The following is a 16465-nucleotide window of genomic DNA, read 5'->3' on the forward strand; positions in this document are numbered from 1 at the left end:
CCGAGCGGAAATGGAGAAAACAGGCCTCCCTGCGGACCTGGCATCCTTTCACACCCTCCTCTCTACATTTTCCTCCTCTGTCTCTGCTGCTAAAGCCACTTTCTACCACGCTAAATTCCAAGCATCTGCCTCTAACCCTAGGAAGCTCTTTGCCACCTTCTCCTCCCTCCTGAATCCTCCGCCCCCTCCCCCCCCCTCCTCCTCTCTGCAGATGACTTCGTCAACCATTTTGAAAAGAAGGTCGACGACATCCGATCCTCGTTTGCTAAGTCAAACGACACCGCTGGTTCTGCTCACACTGCCCTACCCTGTGCTCTGACCTCTTTCTCCCCTCTCTCTCCAGATGAAATCTCGCGTCTTGTGACGGCCGGCCGCCCAACAACCTGCCCGCTTGACCCTATCCCCTCCTCTCTTCTCCAGACCATTTCCGGAGACCTTCTCCCTTACCTCACCTCGCTCATCAACTCATCCCTGACCGTTGGCTACGTCCCTTCCGTCTTCAAGAGAGCGAGAGTTGCACCCCTTCTGAAAAAACCTACACTCGATCCCTCCGATGTCAACAATTACAGACCAGTATCCCTTCTTTCTTTTCTCTCCAAAACTCTTAAACGTGCCGTCCTTGGCCAGCTCTCCCGCTATCTCTCTCTGAATGACCTTCTTGATCCAAATCAGTCAGGTTTCAAGACTAGTCATTCAACTGAGACTGCTCTCCTCTGTATCACGGAGGCGCTCCGCACTGCTAAAGCTAACTCTCTCTCCTCTGCTCTCATCCTTCTAGATCTATCAGCTGCCTTCGATACTGTGAACCATCAGATCCTCCTCTCCACCCTCTCCGAGTTGGGCATCTCCGGCGCGGCCCACGCTGGATTGCGTCCTACCTGACAGGTCGCTCCTACCAGGTGGCGTGGCGAGAATCTGTCTCCTCACCACGCGCTCTCACCACTGGTGTCCCCCAGGGCTCTGTTCTTGGCCCTCTCCTTTCTCGCTATACACCAAGTCACTTGGCTCTGTCATAACCTCACATGGTCTCTCTTATCATTGCTATGCAGACGACACACAATTAATCTTCTCCTTTCCCCCTTCTGATGACCAGGTGGCGAATCGCATCTCTGCATGTCTGGCAGACATATCAGTGTGGATGACGGATCACCACCTCAAGCTGAACCTCGGCAAGACGGAGCTGCTCTTCCTCCCGGGGAAGGACTGCCCGTTCCATGATCTCGCCATCACGGTCGACAACTCCATTGTGTCCTCCTCCCGGAGCGCCAAGAACCTTGGCGTGATCCTGGACAACACCCTGTCGTTCTCTACTAACATCAAGGCGGTGGCCCGTTCCTGTAGGTTCATGCTCTACAACATCCGCAGAGTACGACCCTGCCTCACACAGGAAGCGGCGCAGGTCCTAATCCAGGCACTTGTCATCTCCCGTCTGGATTACTGCAACTTTAATGTTGGCTGGGCTCCCTGCCTGTGCCATTAAACCCATTCAACTCATCCAGAACGCCGCAGCCCGTCTGGTGTTCAACCTTCCCAAGTTCTCTCACGTCACCCCGCTCCTCCGTTCTCTCCACTGGCTTCCAGTTGAAGCTCGCATCCGCTACAAGACCATGGTGCTTGCCTACGGAGCTGTGAGGGGAACGGCACCTCAGTACCTCCAGGCTCTGATCAGGCCCTACACCCAAACAAGGGCACTGCGTTCATCCACCTCTGGCCTGCTCGCCTCCCTACCACTGAGGAAGTACAGCTCCCGCTCAGCCCAGTCAAAACTGTTCGCTGCCCTGGCCCCCCAATGGTGGAACAAACTCCCTCACGACGCCAGGACAGCGGAGTCAATCACCACCTTCCGGAGACACCTGAAACCCCACCTCTTTAAGGAATACCTAGGATAGGTTAAGTAATCCCTCTCACCCCACCCCCCCTAAGTTTTAGATGCACTATTGTTAAGTGACTGTCCCACTGGATGTCATAAGGTGAATGCACCAATTTGTAAGTCGCTCTGGATAAGAGCGTCTGCTAAATGACTTAAATGTAAATGTAAATGTATAGAGGTCCTAGATGGCAGGAAGCTTGGCCCCAGTGATATACTGGGCCGTATGCACTACCCTCAGTGAAATGCCTTTCTTGCAAGCTGTTCTATTTGTGGGTGAGGGAAATACACTAAGTATACCAAATATTAGGAACACCTTACTAATATTATTTGTAGTATTGCCCTCAGAACAGCCTCAAGTCGTTGGGGCATGGACTCTACAAGGTGTCGAAAGTGTTCTACAGGGATCCTGGCCCATGTTGACTCCAATGCTTCCCACAGTTGTGTCAAGGTGGCTGGATGTCTTTGGGTGGTGGACCATTCTTGATACACACAGGAAACTGTTGAACGTGAAAAACCCAGCAGCGTTGCAGTTCTTGACACAAACAGGTGTGCATGGCACCAACTACCATACCCCGATCAAAGGCACTTCAACATTTTGTCTTGCCCATTCACCCTCTGAATGGCACACATACCTAATCCATGTCTCAGTTGTCTCGAGGCTTAAAAAAATCCTTCTTTAACTTGTCTCCTCCCCTTCATCTTCACTGATTGAAGTGCATTTAACAACTGACATCAATAAGGGACCATAGCTTTCACCTGGTCAGTCTCTGACATGGAAAGAGCAGGTGTTCTTAATGTTTTGTATACTCAGTGTGTATGTATGTATATATTATATAAAAACAGGCAAATTCTCATAACTAGATTTCCCTCCCTCCCTCCTCGGCGAAAAAAAAGGGACTCTAAACTACTGAGCCTTTCTTTCGTCTCCACAATACACTGCAGAAAGATGTCCAAACATTCACATCTCTTAAACTAATGTGCAAATGTACATTTCACCTTCTATTCAGAATATAGCAAAGTGCAGAGGAAATATGATAACCTTTTAAGCCATTAAAAAAATATTCATCAATCTGAGAAAGCTATGGCTTAAGTTGTTATACTCGGTCACGACCGAGTGATCTAATAGCTCCTATCAGCATAACATTGCACAAAATAAGTCAGTCACCTGAGATGAAATGTCCTTTAATCTTGCACTGTATGTGCCATATACTGTATATCATGTTAGATTACATAACATCATCATCAATAAATGTCAATATAAAAAGTCTGTTTTGGAGTAAAAGAGGAGAAATTGTTGTCCTTCAGGAATTCAAGATACCTCACATTCTAACTAAATTATTTATCTTTTTCCCAGTGGCGTGTATTCATGGATGCCAAGGGAACCCAGGCTTCCCCAAAAAATTATCTCTGTTTCATCATTTTCCTTCAATTTGCAAGAGGCTGAATGTATTGTATCTTACCGGCGCCCCTCTGTCTCAGTATGTGTAGGCCTATCTGATACTGTCTGATCAAAAACAGTATGACACTGTTGCCAAAGCGTAATGAGTTTGTTGCCAGCAGCACAGTTACAGTCGCTAACGCCCTGGATAACATGAAAACAGGCTAACCAGCTCTGCTAGGGCGAGTAAAATGGTCAGAGTGAGGTGTTCTCTCATTTGTGTCTGGAAGTAGCTAGCAAGCTAGCCAATGTTACAAACAGACAATCTGACCATGCTCTGAATTTACAAACGCCCAGAGCGGACTCTGAATACACCCTAAAAGTAGTTAGTTTGCATATCATTAATATACTGGCAAGTGCGATATATTAGTACCCAACTAACATTAAGTAGCTTGCAAACATACCGGTAGATACTGCTGTAATGTTATGATATGCGGTTCATAAGGATAGCATAGCTCACAAATTGTTAGCTAACAATGTGAAATGTAACTTTTTTGAAAAGTCCTTACTTTATTACACTGTTATTATTTTGTCGTATGTAGTACGACATCCAGGTATACTTTTTGGCATACTAACTGTATCCATACTATGTCCAATAAGCATACTACATACTCAATTTACATCACAATAGTATGTGTGGTTAGTATGAGTATTCAAACATAGCTTATGACTTGGGTGGCTGGAGTCAATTTTTAGGACCTTCCTCTGACACCGTCTGGTATAGAGGTCCTGGATGGCTGGGCCGGACCCACTACCCTCTGTAGCGCCTTGCGGTCGGGTGCTGAGCAGTTGCTATACCAAGCCTTTATGCAGCCAGTCAAGATGATCTCAATGGTGCAGCTGTAGAACTTTTTGAGGATCTGAGGGCCCATGTGAAATCTTTTCATTCTCCTGAGGGGCAAGAGGCATAGTCATGCCCTCTTCATGACTGTGTTGGTGTGTTTGGACCATGATAGGTCCTTAGTGATGTGGCCCCCGGGGAACTTGAAGTTCTTGACCCGCTCTACCACAGCAATCGGAGGTGCAGTTAACTCTAATGAACTTATCCTCTGCAGCAGAGGTAACTCTGGGTCTTCCTTTCCTGTGACGGTCCTCATGAGAGCCAGTTTCATCATTGCGCTTGATGGTTTTTGCGACTGCACTTGAAAAAACTGTCAAAGTTCTTGAAATGTTCCGTATTGACTGACCTTCATGTCTTAGAGTAATGATGGACTTTAATTTCACTTTGTTTATTTTAGCTGTTCTTGCCATAATATGGACTTGGTCTTTTACCAAATAGGGCAATCTTCTGTATACCACCCTTAACTTGTCACAATACAACTGATTGGCTAAAACACATTATGAAGGAAAGAAATTCCACAAATTAACTTTTAAAAAGCAACACCTGTTAATTGAAATGCATTCCATTCTCTCAACATCTGAAGCAAGTTGAGAGAATGCCAAAAGTGTGCAAAGTTGTCATCAAGGCAAAGGGTGGCTACTTTGAAGAATCTCAAATATAAAATATATTTAGATTTGTTTTACACTGTTTTTATGGCACATGAGACACCTGTCTTTTTCGCGCCCATCTCGGTGAATGAATCCATTGCAGAGGCTAAAGTGCACAATGTACCTCTCTCTCGCCAAATTGTGCACATTCATTGTTTCATAACTTCATTGTGTGAATTGTTTGCTTTTGATTGTTAGTGTCTATCAATTCCCCATTACTTTTAACACCATTAGCACATTTACCATTAATTCCTATAATTTCTCATCTACAATGTTTGTTTGGTTACGATATTTTCTGTTAATCCATTCAATATATTTTTCCAGTCTTTATCCTTTCTCATCGTTAGAGTGGACACGTTGTTTGCAGAGCGTGCAACCTCTGCTACACTTATGAGAAACAGGCTTTGGTTTATTTCATTCCATTTACGAGTTTAGTCATTGTCTTTTGTTTGGAGCACTCCTGTCAATGTTGAGTAAGAACGTACACCTGAGTACGCATAGAAGTAGGCCTATAGGCTACCTAGCCTGCGCGCAAATGTAGGCATACTGTATAATCAAATCAAATCAAATTTTATTTGTCACATACACATGGTTAGCAGATGTTAGTGCGAGTGTAGCGAAATGCTTGTGCTTCTAGTTCCGACAATGCAGTAATAACCAACAAGTAATCTAGCTAATAATTCCAAAACTACTACCTTATAGACACAAGTGTAAGGGGATAAAGAATATGTACATAAGATATATGAATGAGTGATGGTACAGAGCGGCATAGGCAAGATACAGTAGATGGTATTGAGTGCAGTATATACATATGAGATGAGTATGTAAACAAAGTGGCATAGTTAAAGTGGCTAGTGATACATGTATTACATAAGGATGCAGTAGATGATATAGAGTACAGTGTATACGTATACATATGAGATTAATAATGTAGGGTATGTAAACATTATATTAGGTAGCATTGTTTAAAGTGGCTAGTGATATATTTCACATCATTTCCCATCAATTCCCATCATTAAAGTGGCTGGAGTTGAGTCAGTGTGTTGGCAGCAGCCACTCAATGTTAGTGATGGCTGTTTAACAGTCTGATGGCCTTGAGATAGAAGCTGTTTTTCAGTCTCTCGGTCCCAGCTTTGATGCACCTGTACTGACCTCGCCTTCTGGATGATAGCGGGGTGAACAGGCAGTGGCTCGGGTGGTTGTTGTCCTTGATGATCTTTATGGCCTTCCTGTGACATCGGGTGGTGTAGGTGTCCTGGAGGGCAGGTAGTTTGCCCCCCGGTGATGCGTTGTGCAGACCTCACTACCCTCTGGAAAGCCTTACGGTTGTGGGCGGAGCAGTTGCCGTACCAGGCGGTGATACAGCCCGCCAGGATGCTCTCGATTGTGCATCTGTAGAAGTTTGTGAGTGCTTTTGGTGACAAGCCAAATTTCTTCAGCCTCCTGAGGTTGAAGAGGCGCTGCTGCGCCTTCTTCGCGATGCTGTCTGTTTGGGTGGACCAATTCAGTTTGTCTGTGATGTGTACGCCAAGGAACTTAAAACTTACTACCCTCTCCACTACTGTTTCATCGATGTGGATAGGGGGGGTGTTCCCTCTGCTGTTTCCTGAAGTCCACAATCATCTCCTTAGTTTTGTTGACGTTGAGTGTGAGGTTATTTTCCTGACACCACACTCCGAGGGCCCTCACCTCCTCCCTGTAGGCCGTCACGTCATTGTTGGTAATCAAGCCTACCACTGTTGTGTCGTCCGCAAACTTGATGATTGAGTTGGAGGCGTGCGTGGCCACGCAGTCGTGGGTGAACAGGGAGTACAGGAGAGGGCTCAGAACGCATCCTTGTGGGTTGCCCCAGTGTTGAGGATCAGCGGGGAGGAAATGTTGTTGCCTACCCTCACCACCTGGGGGCGGCCCGTCAGGAAGTCCAGTACCAAGTTGCACAGGGCGGGGTCGAGACCCAGGGTCTCGAGCTTGATGACAAGCTTGGAGGGTACTATGGTGTTGAATGCCGAGCTGTAGTCGATGAACAGCATTCTCACATAGGTATTCCTCTTGTCCAGATGGGTTAGGGCAGTGTGCAGTGTGGTTGAGATAGCATCGTCTGTGGACCTATTTGGGCGGTAAGCAAATTGGAGTGGGTCTAGGGTTTCAGGTAGGGTGGAGGTGATATGGTCCTTGACTAGTCTCTCAAAGCACTTCACGATGACGGAAGTGAGTGCTACGGGGCGGTAGTCGTTTAGCTCAGCTACCTTAGCTTTTTTGGGAACAGGAACAATGGTGGCCCTCTTGAAGCATGTGGGAACAACAGACTGGGATAGGGATTGATTGAATATGTCCGTAAACACACCAGCAGATCCCTAAATGGAAATGTTCCCATTTAGGGTTCTGTCCTGAGCTCACTGGCGCTGGAAACTCTGAGGGCCCAGAATATGTTATACCATCTTGCAAGTTTGCTAGCACGTGCTTAGCCCTGGACCCAAGTTAATAGTTGATACAATATTTCAAGTTCATTGCAGACAGGCCATGCGTAACCAATGTGATTTATAGGATATTTATTTTTATCAGGATATTTTCTACCTGCAGACTGCAATGTTTTTGTTTGTTGGCTTTGTAAGCTATTTTACATAGTTGGCAATGGCAACAGAAGATTCTTTTTAGGTTTGCATCTAGATTTGGATAGAATTTTGATCAACCACATGAAAATTATTTTTAGATACGAAGACGTTATTATAAATTCATTGAAACTGTTCCACAGAAATGTGCATATGACAACCATAACTGTCACGCAGATTGGTAGAACTGGTAAGATAAATTGGCATTCCACATGTAATCTATTACCGGCAAATTCAGGAGAGTAATGGCCAAATCTGCGAAAGCCAGCAGGAGCGGGAGGAGGATGGTCGGGTCAAGTTAAGTTTTGTTTTTCTTCTGGATATCTTGATCTCTGGCTCCCTCTTGAGTTATTTGTGTCTTATTTCATCAAACAGTGCACTTAAAGAATCAGACATCTCGAATGCATACACTACATGACCAAAAATATGTGACACCTGCTTGTCGAACATCTCATTCCAAAATCATGGGCATTAAAATGGAGGTGGTCCCTCCTTTTGCTTCTATAACAGCCTCCAATCTTCTGGGAAGGCTTTCCATTAGATTTTGGAACATTGCTGCGGGGACTTGCTTCCATTCAGCCATTTGAGCATTAGTGTGGTCGGGCACTGAGGCCTGGCTTGCAGTTGGCATTCCAATTCATCCAAAAGGTGTTTGATGTGGTTGAGGTCAGGGCTCTGTGCAGGCCATTTAAGTTCTTAGGGGCGGCAGGTGGCCTAGTGGTTAGAGCGTTGGGCCAGTTGCTGCTGAAAGGTTGCTGGATAGAATAGCCGAATCCACTAATTTGAAGGGATGTCCACATACTTTTGTTTATATCGTGTAGATAGATCATTTTATTAAAACACATAGTGTATGTCTATATATGGAAAAATACACATTTAAAAATGTTGACCAATTGATTGGTCTATAGATCAGACAACTTTCCGTCACCCAATATTTTTGGGGGGCAGGGATAGCCTTAGAATCAATAAATCGCCTCTACCCTCTGTTCTATGTGCAATCACTGGAAAATAAACTGGACTAGCTTTATTCGAGACTATCCTATCAACAGGTACATTAAGAACTGAAATATACTATTCTTCTCTGAGTCAAGTTTGTTCACAGACTGTATGTAACACCGAGGAAACGTTTCACGATGAAATTGCCCCCAACTCCCAACTGTTCACTGTGTCCCCTAAATCAGGTAGGCACATTCCTTCATATGATATGGGAGTGCCCTGCCGTAAAATGCTTCTGGGGCAAAGTTCCCAATTCTTTTTGAAGTGCAAGAATGTAAATATTCAACGCTTTGCATATATTATGTTACTTAATGATGAAAGCCCCTTGAATCTCTCAATCAATCAGAGAAGATTACTAATGGTAGGCATCACTGCTGCAAAAAAAATGTTGGCTCTAAGATGGCAAACACCTCCCTTTCTCCCATTTAACCAATGGATACAGTTACTACTGTATAAGAAGTTATAACATTAGAATTATTGACAGCGAGAATGAATGGTGCTAGTCAAAAAACAATTGAGGCCTGAGCAAAAATACTTCACTCTGTAAAGAACAATCTCAGCTAAAGCCCCACACATACAAACCAATTACATCTAGAAATGTAGACTTTAAAAAAAAAAAAACTTCTTTGCTTTCAGGCCCACGGGAAAGGGTGGTATGGGGAGTGGGGGAGGGGTGATCTCTGGTCATTGCGGGGGAGGGTGGGGGTGATTGGGGGTGGGTCTCGTGGGATGGATGAGTGTGGGGTGTGGGAGGGGAACTAATGGCCAACCTTGATTGCTGGGTGGAATGGAAAGTGGTGGCAGGCATGGTTTCCGGGTGGGGAAGGGAGGATTCGGGCGGGTGGATGGGGACTGAGGGAGGGAACGTGTTGGGATCTTTGTATGCATTTATTTGATAGTTTTTTGTACCTGTAAAAACTTAATAAAAAGTTGGTCACAAAAAAAGGATTACTCCTGGTCTGACAAACAGCGTTGTACCACAGCTGCCACACACTGCGGAAGGCCGACATCGGCGGATGCAGTAGATTGAGAAGCAGCCCAGGCAAAACCCTGCAAGTCTCTAGCTTAATTAGACTGATTTTTATGAATAAAATGGTGATTCCGCAAAGACATCAACTCTAGGGCACAGCACATCACTGTTTCCAATGGTTAAAAACCAGATAGATTTTTCAGAGGTGAGAAAATGATGGCCAAGAATATTGAATAGTTTCCATGCTCTCTCAATTTGAAATATGAAAGAGTATATTTGCTGTAACATGGCTGGCTTATTTACAAAAATTGCTGAAGTGGTATATAAAAAAAAGAGTATATCACAACCAATTCATCACTGACACACTATAAGTGTTCATCAATATGTAGACTATCGTCTTTGGTTAGGTGAAACTAACATGAAGGGCTAGGATTTAATAACTGGTTCAACAGAGTCAAAATGACTTGAATGATAACTCCAGTTCAGAGTGCTGCTATGCTTTGTCCAGTCGTTGCAACATAATTAACCAGCATCAGTCTCACCATACCAGAAGTAAGATAGGGTTTGAGGTGAAGGTTTTAGGGTGAAGAAAAGAAAATAAAAAGCTGGTGCAGCCAATTTCCACAAAGCTGCTAAACTGATTGAGGCCGACCAAATCTGTTTCACCAGCTTACATTCTTTCAAAATGGTCATCTCGGTTCCAATATCACGGATTTTTAACTGTTTCCAATTTCCCTATTCTCGACTGAGAGTTGGCAGGCTTAGCTGGATAAAACACTCCAGCCCAGTTCCCTGTGAATGTACCGATATCTCTATGGCACAGCTTCTAGATAGCTCTATTTATTTACTCATTATTTTTATTTATATTTATATTTTTTAAGTAAACAGCCGATTCACAATTACATCTCTATCTCTCTCTCTCTCTCTCACACACACACACACACACACACACACACACACACACACACACACACACACACACACACACACACACACACACACACACACACACACACACACACACACACACACACACACACACACACACACACACACACACACAGTGTTACAGTACACATAGGTATAACACACACCGTACTAAAGGACAATCACCAGTTCCCCTAACAACAACCTATTGAAGTAGATTCAATTCACACAGGTCCTTATTCTAAACGAAAATTGGAAAGACAGAAAAATATATTTCCAAGAGAAAGGACTGTGTGGCATCAACTGCTTTTTGTCACCTGTAGTTGTCGGTGTATGCAAGAGTAAGTGAGTGTAGGGTTTGTGTGGGCTTCTCACTATCCTTTCTTTCTCCTCTTTTTTTTTTGCCAAAACAGCAAATATCCTGATGGCGCAGGATGCCGGGCGGTATCTGGCCCTGGAATCGATCAGGCTCCTGGCAAAGGGCTTCCATTCATCCCTTGGCCATATAATTTGATTAGCGCTGACCACAGCACTGCAGGGAGATGGGGCCGATAGGGCCGGGCTGCAGGAAACAGCTTCAGCATCCCACATTTTCATGCACGCTTGCTCTCTCTCCCTCTCTCTTAGAATTGCTTTGTTTTCCCTATCCCTCTTTTCAGCATATAACTACCCAGGCCTGTATACCTACATTAGATAGCAGGAATATAATTCAGCTGCCAATTGTCTCCTTTTTAGTATGTTGTTTTCTCTCTCTGAACTACGTTGAAATGTTAGAATTCATGAAGCTCCAGGGTTGATAAAACTAAGCAAATGCCCTTGGCATGTGACCACTGCTCTCAACCAATCCTAGAGCTCAACGCATGCAAGTGGCTAGTGCTTATCAGTACTTTAAAAGGGAATCAGGTACAAACAAACAACTCTTCTGAAGGGCTGTGAAACAACAAAACTTCAAATCATTTTGAATTGTGGGCTACGTTTTTTTTATTTACTCAAAGTGTGCATAGACATTTTAATGAATACAGACAGGTTGTTAGCTATACCATTTATAGAAAATAATCAAATAACATTTTAGTGTATACTGCAGTATACAGTATTCATAGAATCACCTACCTGTGTTTCCTGCACATTCTCGACTGTGAAGTTGAACCATACTCTGAAGCGAGGGTTACAGGTGTCCGGTCTGATGAAAAGGTCAAACTCAAATTCACTGATGCAGTCAACACGTCCAAGGTTACCTGGGAAAATAAAGATCACATTCAGACTATCAGGATTCATGTTGGGCTACCAACAGTTAGGCCTAACCAACACGTTACAAAAAAGTATAGCCAACGTCCCAAGAATATTTCATTTCATATACTACATAAGCTTCCTGACATAAATCTGTATTTTTTTTATTTCGAAAGGTTTTCACCAATTCACCTCCTAGGCATCTCCTAGACAGCTCAGGTGGCTAGAAACTTGGGAGATATTTCCACATGGAATAATAAAAATGCATATGATCAACTGATATCTGTTGTAAACTGTGTAGATTTAATGTGTATATAATGTAGGTAGCCTAGCGGTTAAGAGCGTTGGCTCAGTAACCGAATGGTCACGAGTTTGAATCCCAGAGCTGACTAGGTGAAAAATCTGCCGATGTACCCTTGAGCAAGGTACTTAAAATGAATTGCTCCTATAAGTCGCTCTGGATAAGAGTGTCTGCTAAATTACTAAAACGTAAACATAATCCGCACCCTAGTGACAATGGGTGGGATGAAGAGAATGGAACTTAGCTACTGTTTAGGTGACAACTGGGACAGCTTTGGAAGGTGGTAACTTCAAAATAAAATATAGATTAACACCAAAGTTGCATCATCCACCGCTGTGTGATTTATATATTGCCATAAAAACTTAGTCCATAGGCCCAGCTTGCCCACTGGCTCGCAGAGTAAACTCCCTAGGCAAGAGGACAACCTGCTCTACTCTGCGTCCCTTAGCCGGTCCATGTGGTGTGGAAGGAGTGTGGAAATGAACGACCACCTGGTGCCAGGTAGCACTGACCTAATTATTGACAGATGGGGTAACCACCACACCGTCAGAGCAGATCGCTCTCCTTCTGCCATCTGAGAGGGCTAATCCACCGCTTCCTGAAAATCCCTTCAACTCATCTCACTGTCCACAGAAACAGCATCATCTGCAAACCCTCATAGGACACTGGATGATGCTCCTTCATGAGCTTTAAAATATATGCATTATTATTTTTGTGCAAGTACATCAAAGACCCCACTGGGAAAAAGGATAACAGAACCCCATATAATCTGGAAATCATTTTGGACTTGTGTTACAAATTGTATGTTTATTTTGTAACACATGATGCTGTATTTAAACTGTGAACAAAACATTAGGAACACTTACTCTTTCCATGACATAGACTGACCAGGTGAATCAAGGTGAAAGCTATGATCCCTTATTGATGTCACTTGTTAAATCCACTTCGATCAATGTAGATGAAGGGTAGGGGACAGGTTAAATAAGTATTTTTAAGCCTTGAGACAATTGAGACATGTATTGTGTATGTGTGCCATGCACAGGGTGTATGGGCAAGACAAAATATTCAAATGCTTTTGAATGGGGTATGGTAGTAGTGTGTCAAGTACTGCTGGGTTTTTCATGCAGTTTCCCGTATGTTTCAAGCCAACTTGACACATCTGTGGGAAGCATTGGAGTCAACGTGGGCCAGCATCCCTGTGGAATGCTTTCGACACCTTGTAGAGTCCATACCCTGACGAACTGAGGCTGTACTGAGGGCAAAGGGGGGTGCAACTAAATATTAGGAAGGTGTTCCTAATGTTTGTACACTCAGTGTACATGTCCGCCATTCTCTAACAGCTTCCCGGTTTTCAATTCCAACACATTGGTTGCCAAATAGAAATGCTCTCTGCAAAAATGTATATTGGCCTGTAGCTCTTGTGAACAATAGTAGGGCTGTAAGAATACAAATAGGATCAGACATAGTGAGATCCTTTTACAACTTATCAGACACCTGTGGTAAAGGTTGATAACTGACCTTTACAGTGTCCATTACATGAACGAACACTGTGTGTGTGCTTACGTGCATGTAGTTTACAAGGGAGTAAAATATCATCACACCTACTCCACATACTGCTACACTTGGTGGCGGCTGGGAGAAGATAAGTGAAACATACTGTACCACAAACCAAAGTCGCATCTGTATTACAATCCTTACATGAAATAACTTATTTAAAACCACATACTGTACAGACTGACTGAGAAGTGGCAGGTGCTGGCAAAGCAATCCAGAGCCATTGACAACAGATAAAGCCAAGGGTTTGCTGAAACACCCACAGCTGCAGATAGCATGATGCGAATATGACAACCGCACCTGTTCCAACCAGATGTCCTGTATAATCTATCATCTTGAATACCAATGTCTTAGCCATTTATCTGGTTTACACTACCAAATATTGGCTATTAGAAGACACAGATAAGTCTCTAAAGGTTGTTTCATATGTATGTATGGATAACACAGCTACTGTTTTTGTTGACTGATTTATTTAGGCTACTTTCAGTATTCAAATTAATACAATGAAGGATTTATCAACATGTTTCTAAACTAGAGACAAGTAAACATGGATTAAACATAAACCCATAAGTGTGTTAAAAATATACTTCAAGAGATTGATGCTTTTCAATTGCATATGATTTCTGAAGAGCCCAAAATTTAGCGTGCAGTGCGCTTTTTATACATAAAATAACTAAGTCCATTGAATTGGGTAAATGGCTCCTCAGAGCACACGCCTGCATATATTTATGGAGCTACAACTAAATCGGAAGCTTGTATACACTAATGCGGCACCATAAATAGCATACAAAAATTCACTAACTTTCAGGCTCTCTCAGAAAGTTAGTGACAAGAGTCCTCCACTCGTTTGGCATTTCAGGACCATGGACAGCGGATGAGCACATAGCTGAGGAATTTCTTAGGCACTACTGCAACAAGAGGTTCAGAGGAATTCCAACAACAGCACTGAATGTCTTCATTGCATGGTGAGAGAGTCCGACCAAAAGTACTTTTACCCTACCACAAACTGGTGAGGTAGAGGTTACTAATCAGAAGAGTAACAGACAAACACAAAGTTGATCAACAACCTTTTAAAACACACTGCAGATGTCGTCGCAGGGTGATACAAAATGGTATCTCTAATTCAAAGCACAGCAGCCATGCGCTGCTAGGTTATTGAGCTTGATGCTTAAAGACCTGACGTGAGGGATAGCACAGGCCTCAAGGTTAGAATTGCATGTTCAGCTTGTGAAGCAAGGATATGACACAGGATTGATTTCAGTTTTAATTTTATGATGGCTAACTCCAGATTCCATCGCTACAGTCCTTTAATAAATTCCCTATCATTCAGTATTTAAAAAACATAAATGGCAAACAAATCTTCAAAAGTCTTCAAATGTAAAAATACCATTTGGAAAAAAATATATTCTTGATAGCCGTCATATTGGTAGCCTATGCACGGCTACTTGGAACAGTGAGAATACTTATCCAAAGTAATTTGACTAATTTGCACAAAGATGCAGTCAAACAATAGTGTAACTAGTATACACCTGAGGAAAGACGAAGATAAAAGAGGGAGGGAGCAAGCATCAGAGAAAAACATCAGTTCTCTTTAAGAGATTAGAGTTAATACTGCATAATTCCTCTGGAGACTTGTGTGTCTACATTCATACTCAGTGGAGAGTCTTCATAAGTTATGTTCCATATCAATCATCAACCACTGGGAGAAACATATGCAGCACTTACTATTTAATCAATTGGGTTTCAACAAACTTTAAGAACCCACCCAGTGGGCTGAGTACTGAAGACTTTGCTGTTCTGGACAATCAGTTTAAACATGACAGGTTCTCCTTAAGGAGTCTGTAGTTCATACAAAACTCTCTCCCTCTTTTTCTCTAGTCTCAATGTATTTATTTTCTTAATTAAAATATTGGCGGTAATGTTGAACCATCAGAAATGTATACCGGGGGTGTATTCATTAGTCGGATTCCGTAGCAAAATGTTTTGCCCGAGGCAAAACATTTAGCAACATAAACAGTTTACTCCAAACACACTTCAACATGACATAAAAGCTGTTGGGTTCTTATACGAAAGTTGTTTAATTGTATGTTTTCCACATGTTACCGTCCATCTGAATAGTATGCAAAGTGTTTAGCAAAAGCTAAAATTCTTCCATGCACTAAAATGGATAGAAGTCTGCAGAGGACCTTTCAGCAAATTCAAGCCGATATTTTTTGTGAGAAGAGACATGACTGAACTCCAACTTCCATTTAAAGTTATCCTGTACCATGTCATTGTTCTCTCTCTTACTCTGCTGTTGTCACGTTCTGACCTTTATTTTCCTTTATTTTGTCTTCATTTAGTATGGTCAGGGTGTGAGTTGGGGTGGGCAGTCTATGTTTTGTGTTTCTATGTTTAGCGTTTCTGTTTCGGCCTAGTATGGTTCTCAATCAGAGGCAGGTGTCGTTAGTTGTCTCTGATTGAGAATCATACTTAGGTAGAATGGGTTTCACTGTTGGGTTGTGGGTGTTTGTTTCCGTGTCTGTCACCACACGGGACTGTTTCGGTTTGGTTTTCGTTCATGTTCACATTTATTGTTTTGTAGTTCTTAGTGTTCAGTTTGTTTTATAATAAACAATATGGACACTTACCACGCTGCGTTCAGACGAAGAGGAGGAAATCTGCGTTACAGATACACCCACCAACAGAGGACCAAGCGGTGTGGTAACGGGCAGCAGCAGCAGCGATGTCAGGATTTCTGGACATGGTAGCGTGATCTGGACTATGTCACTACTTGGGAGGAGATAGACAGGTCGGCGGTCGACCCAGGGAGAGTTCCGGAGCCTGCCTGGGATTCTCTGGAGCAAGTGTGAGGAGGGATACCAGCAAATGGAGGCAGCACGGCGGCGTGGTAGGAAGCCCGAGAGGGCGGAGGCACACGGGGAGTGTGGCGAAGCCAGGTAGGAGACCTGCGCCATCTTCCCGTGCTTACCGGAGAGCGAGAGGGACCGGGCAGGCGCCGTGATATGCTGTGGAGTGCACAATGTCCCCGGTACGGTGCACATTCTAGCTCCTCGTATTGGCCGGGCTAGATTAGATTCGAGCC

General features: G+C 43.5%; 1 protein-coding gene across 1 annotated transcript in view; it reads right to left on the reverse strand.

Annotated features, from left to right (window-relative positions):
• The window catches only part of LOC124037766 (cytosolic carboxypeptidase 6-like), a 489347-nt gene that overhangs the window by 446871 nt on the left and 26011 nt on the right, over positions 1 to 16465 (reverse strand). Inside the window, exon 3 of the mRNA XM_046352789.1 lies at positions 11409 to 11533. Coding sequence (XP_046208745.1) covers positions 11409 to 11533 — 125 coding nt within the window. The remainder of the gene's footprint in view (positions 1 to 11408; positions 11534 to 16465) is intronic.

This window comes from Oncorhynchus gorbuscha, linkage group LG06 (assembly GCF_021184085.1).
Source record: "Oncorhynchus gorbuscha isolate QuinsamMale2020 ecotype Even-year linkage group LG06, OgorEven_v1.0, whole genome shotgun sequence".
NCBI classification, from domain to species: domain Eukaryota; kingdom Metazoa; phylum Chordata; class Actinopteri; order Salmoniformes; family Salmonidae; genus Oncorhynchus; species Oncorhynchus gorbuscha.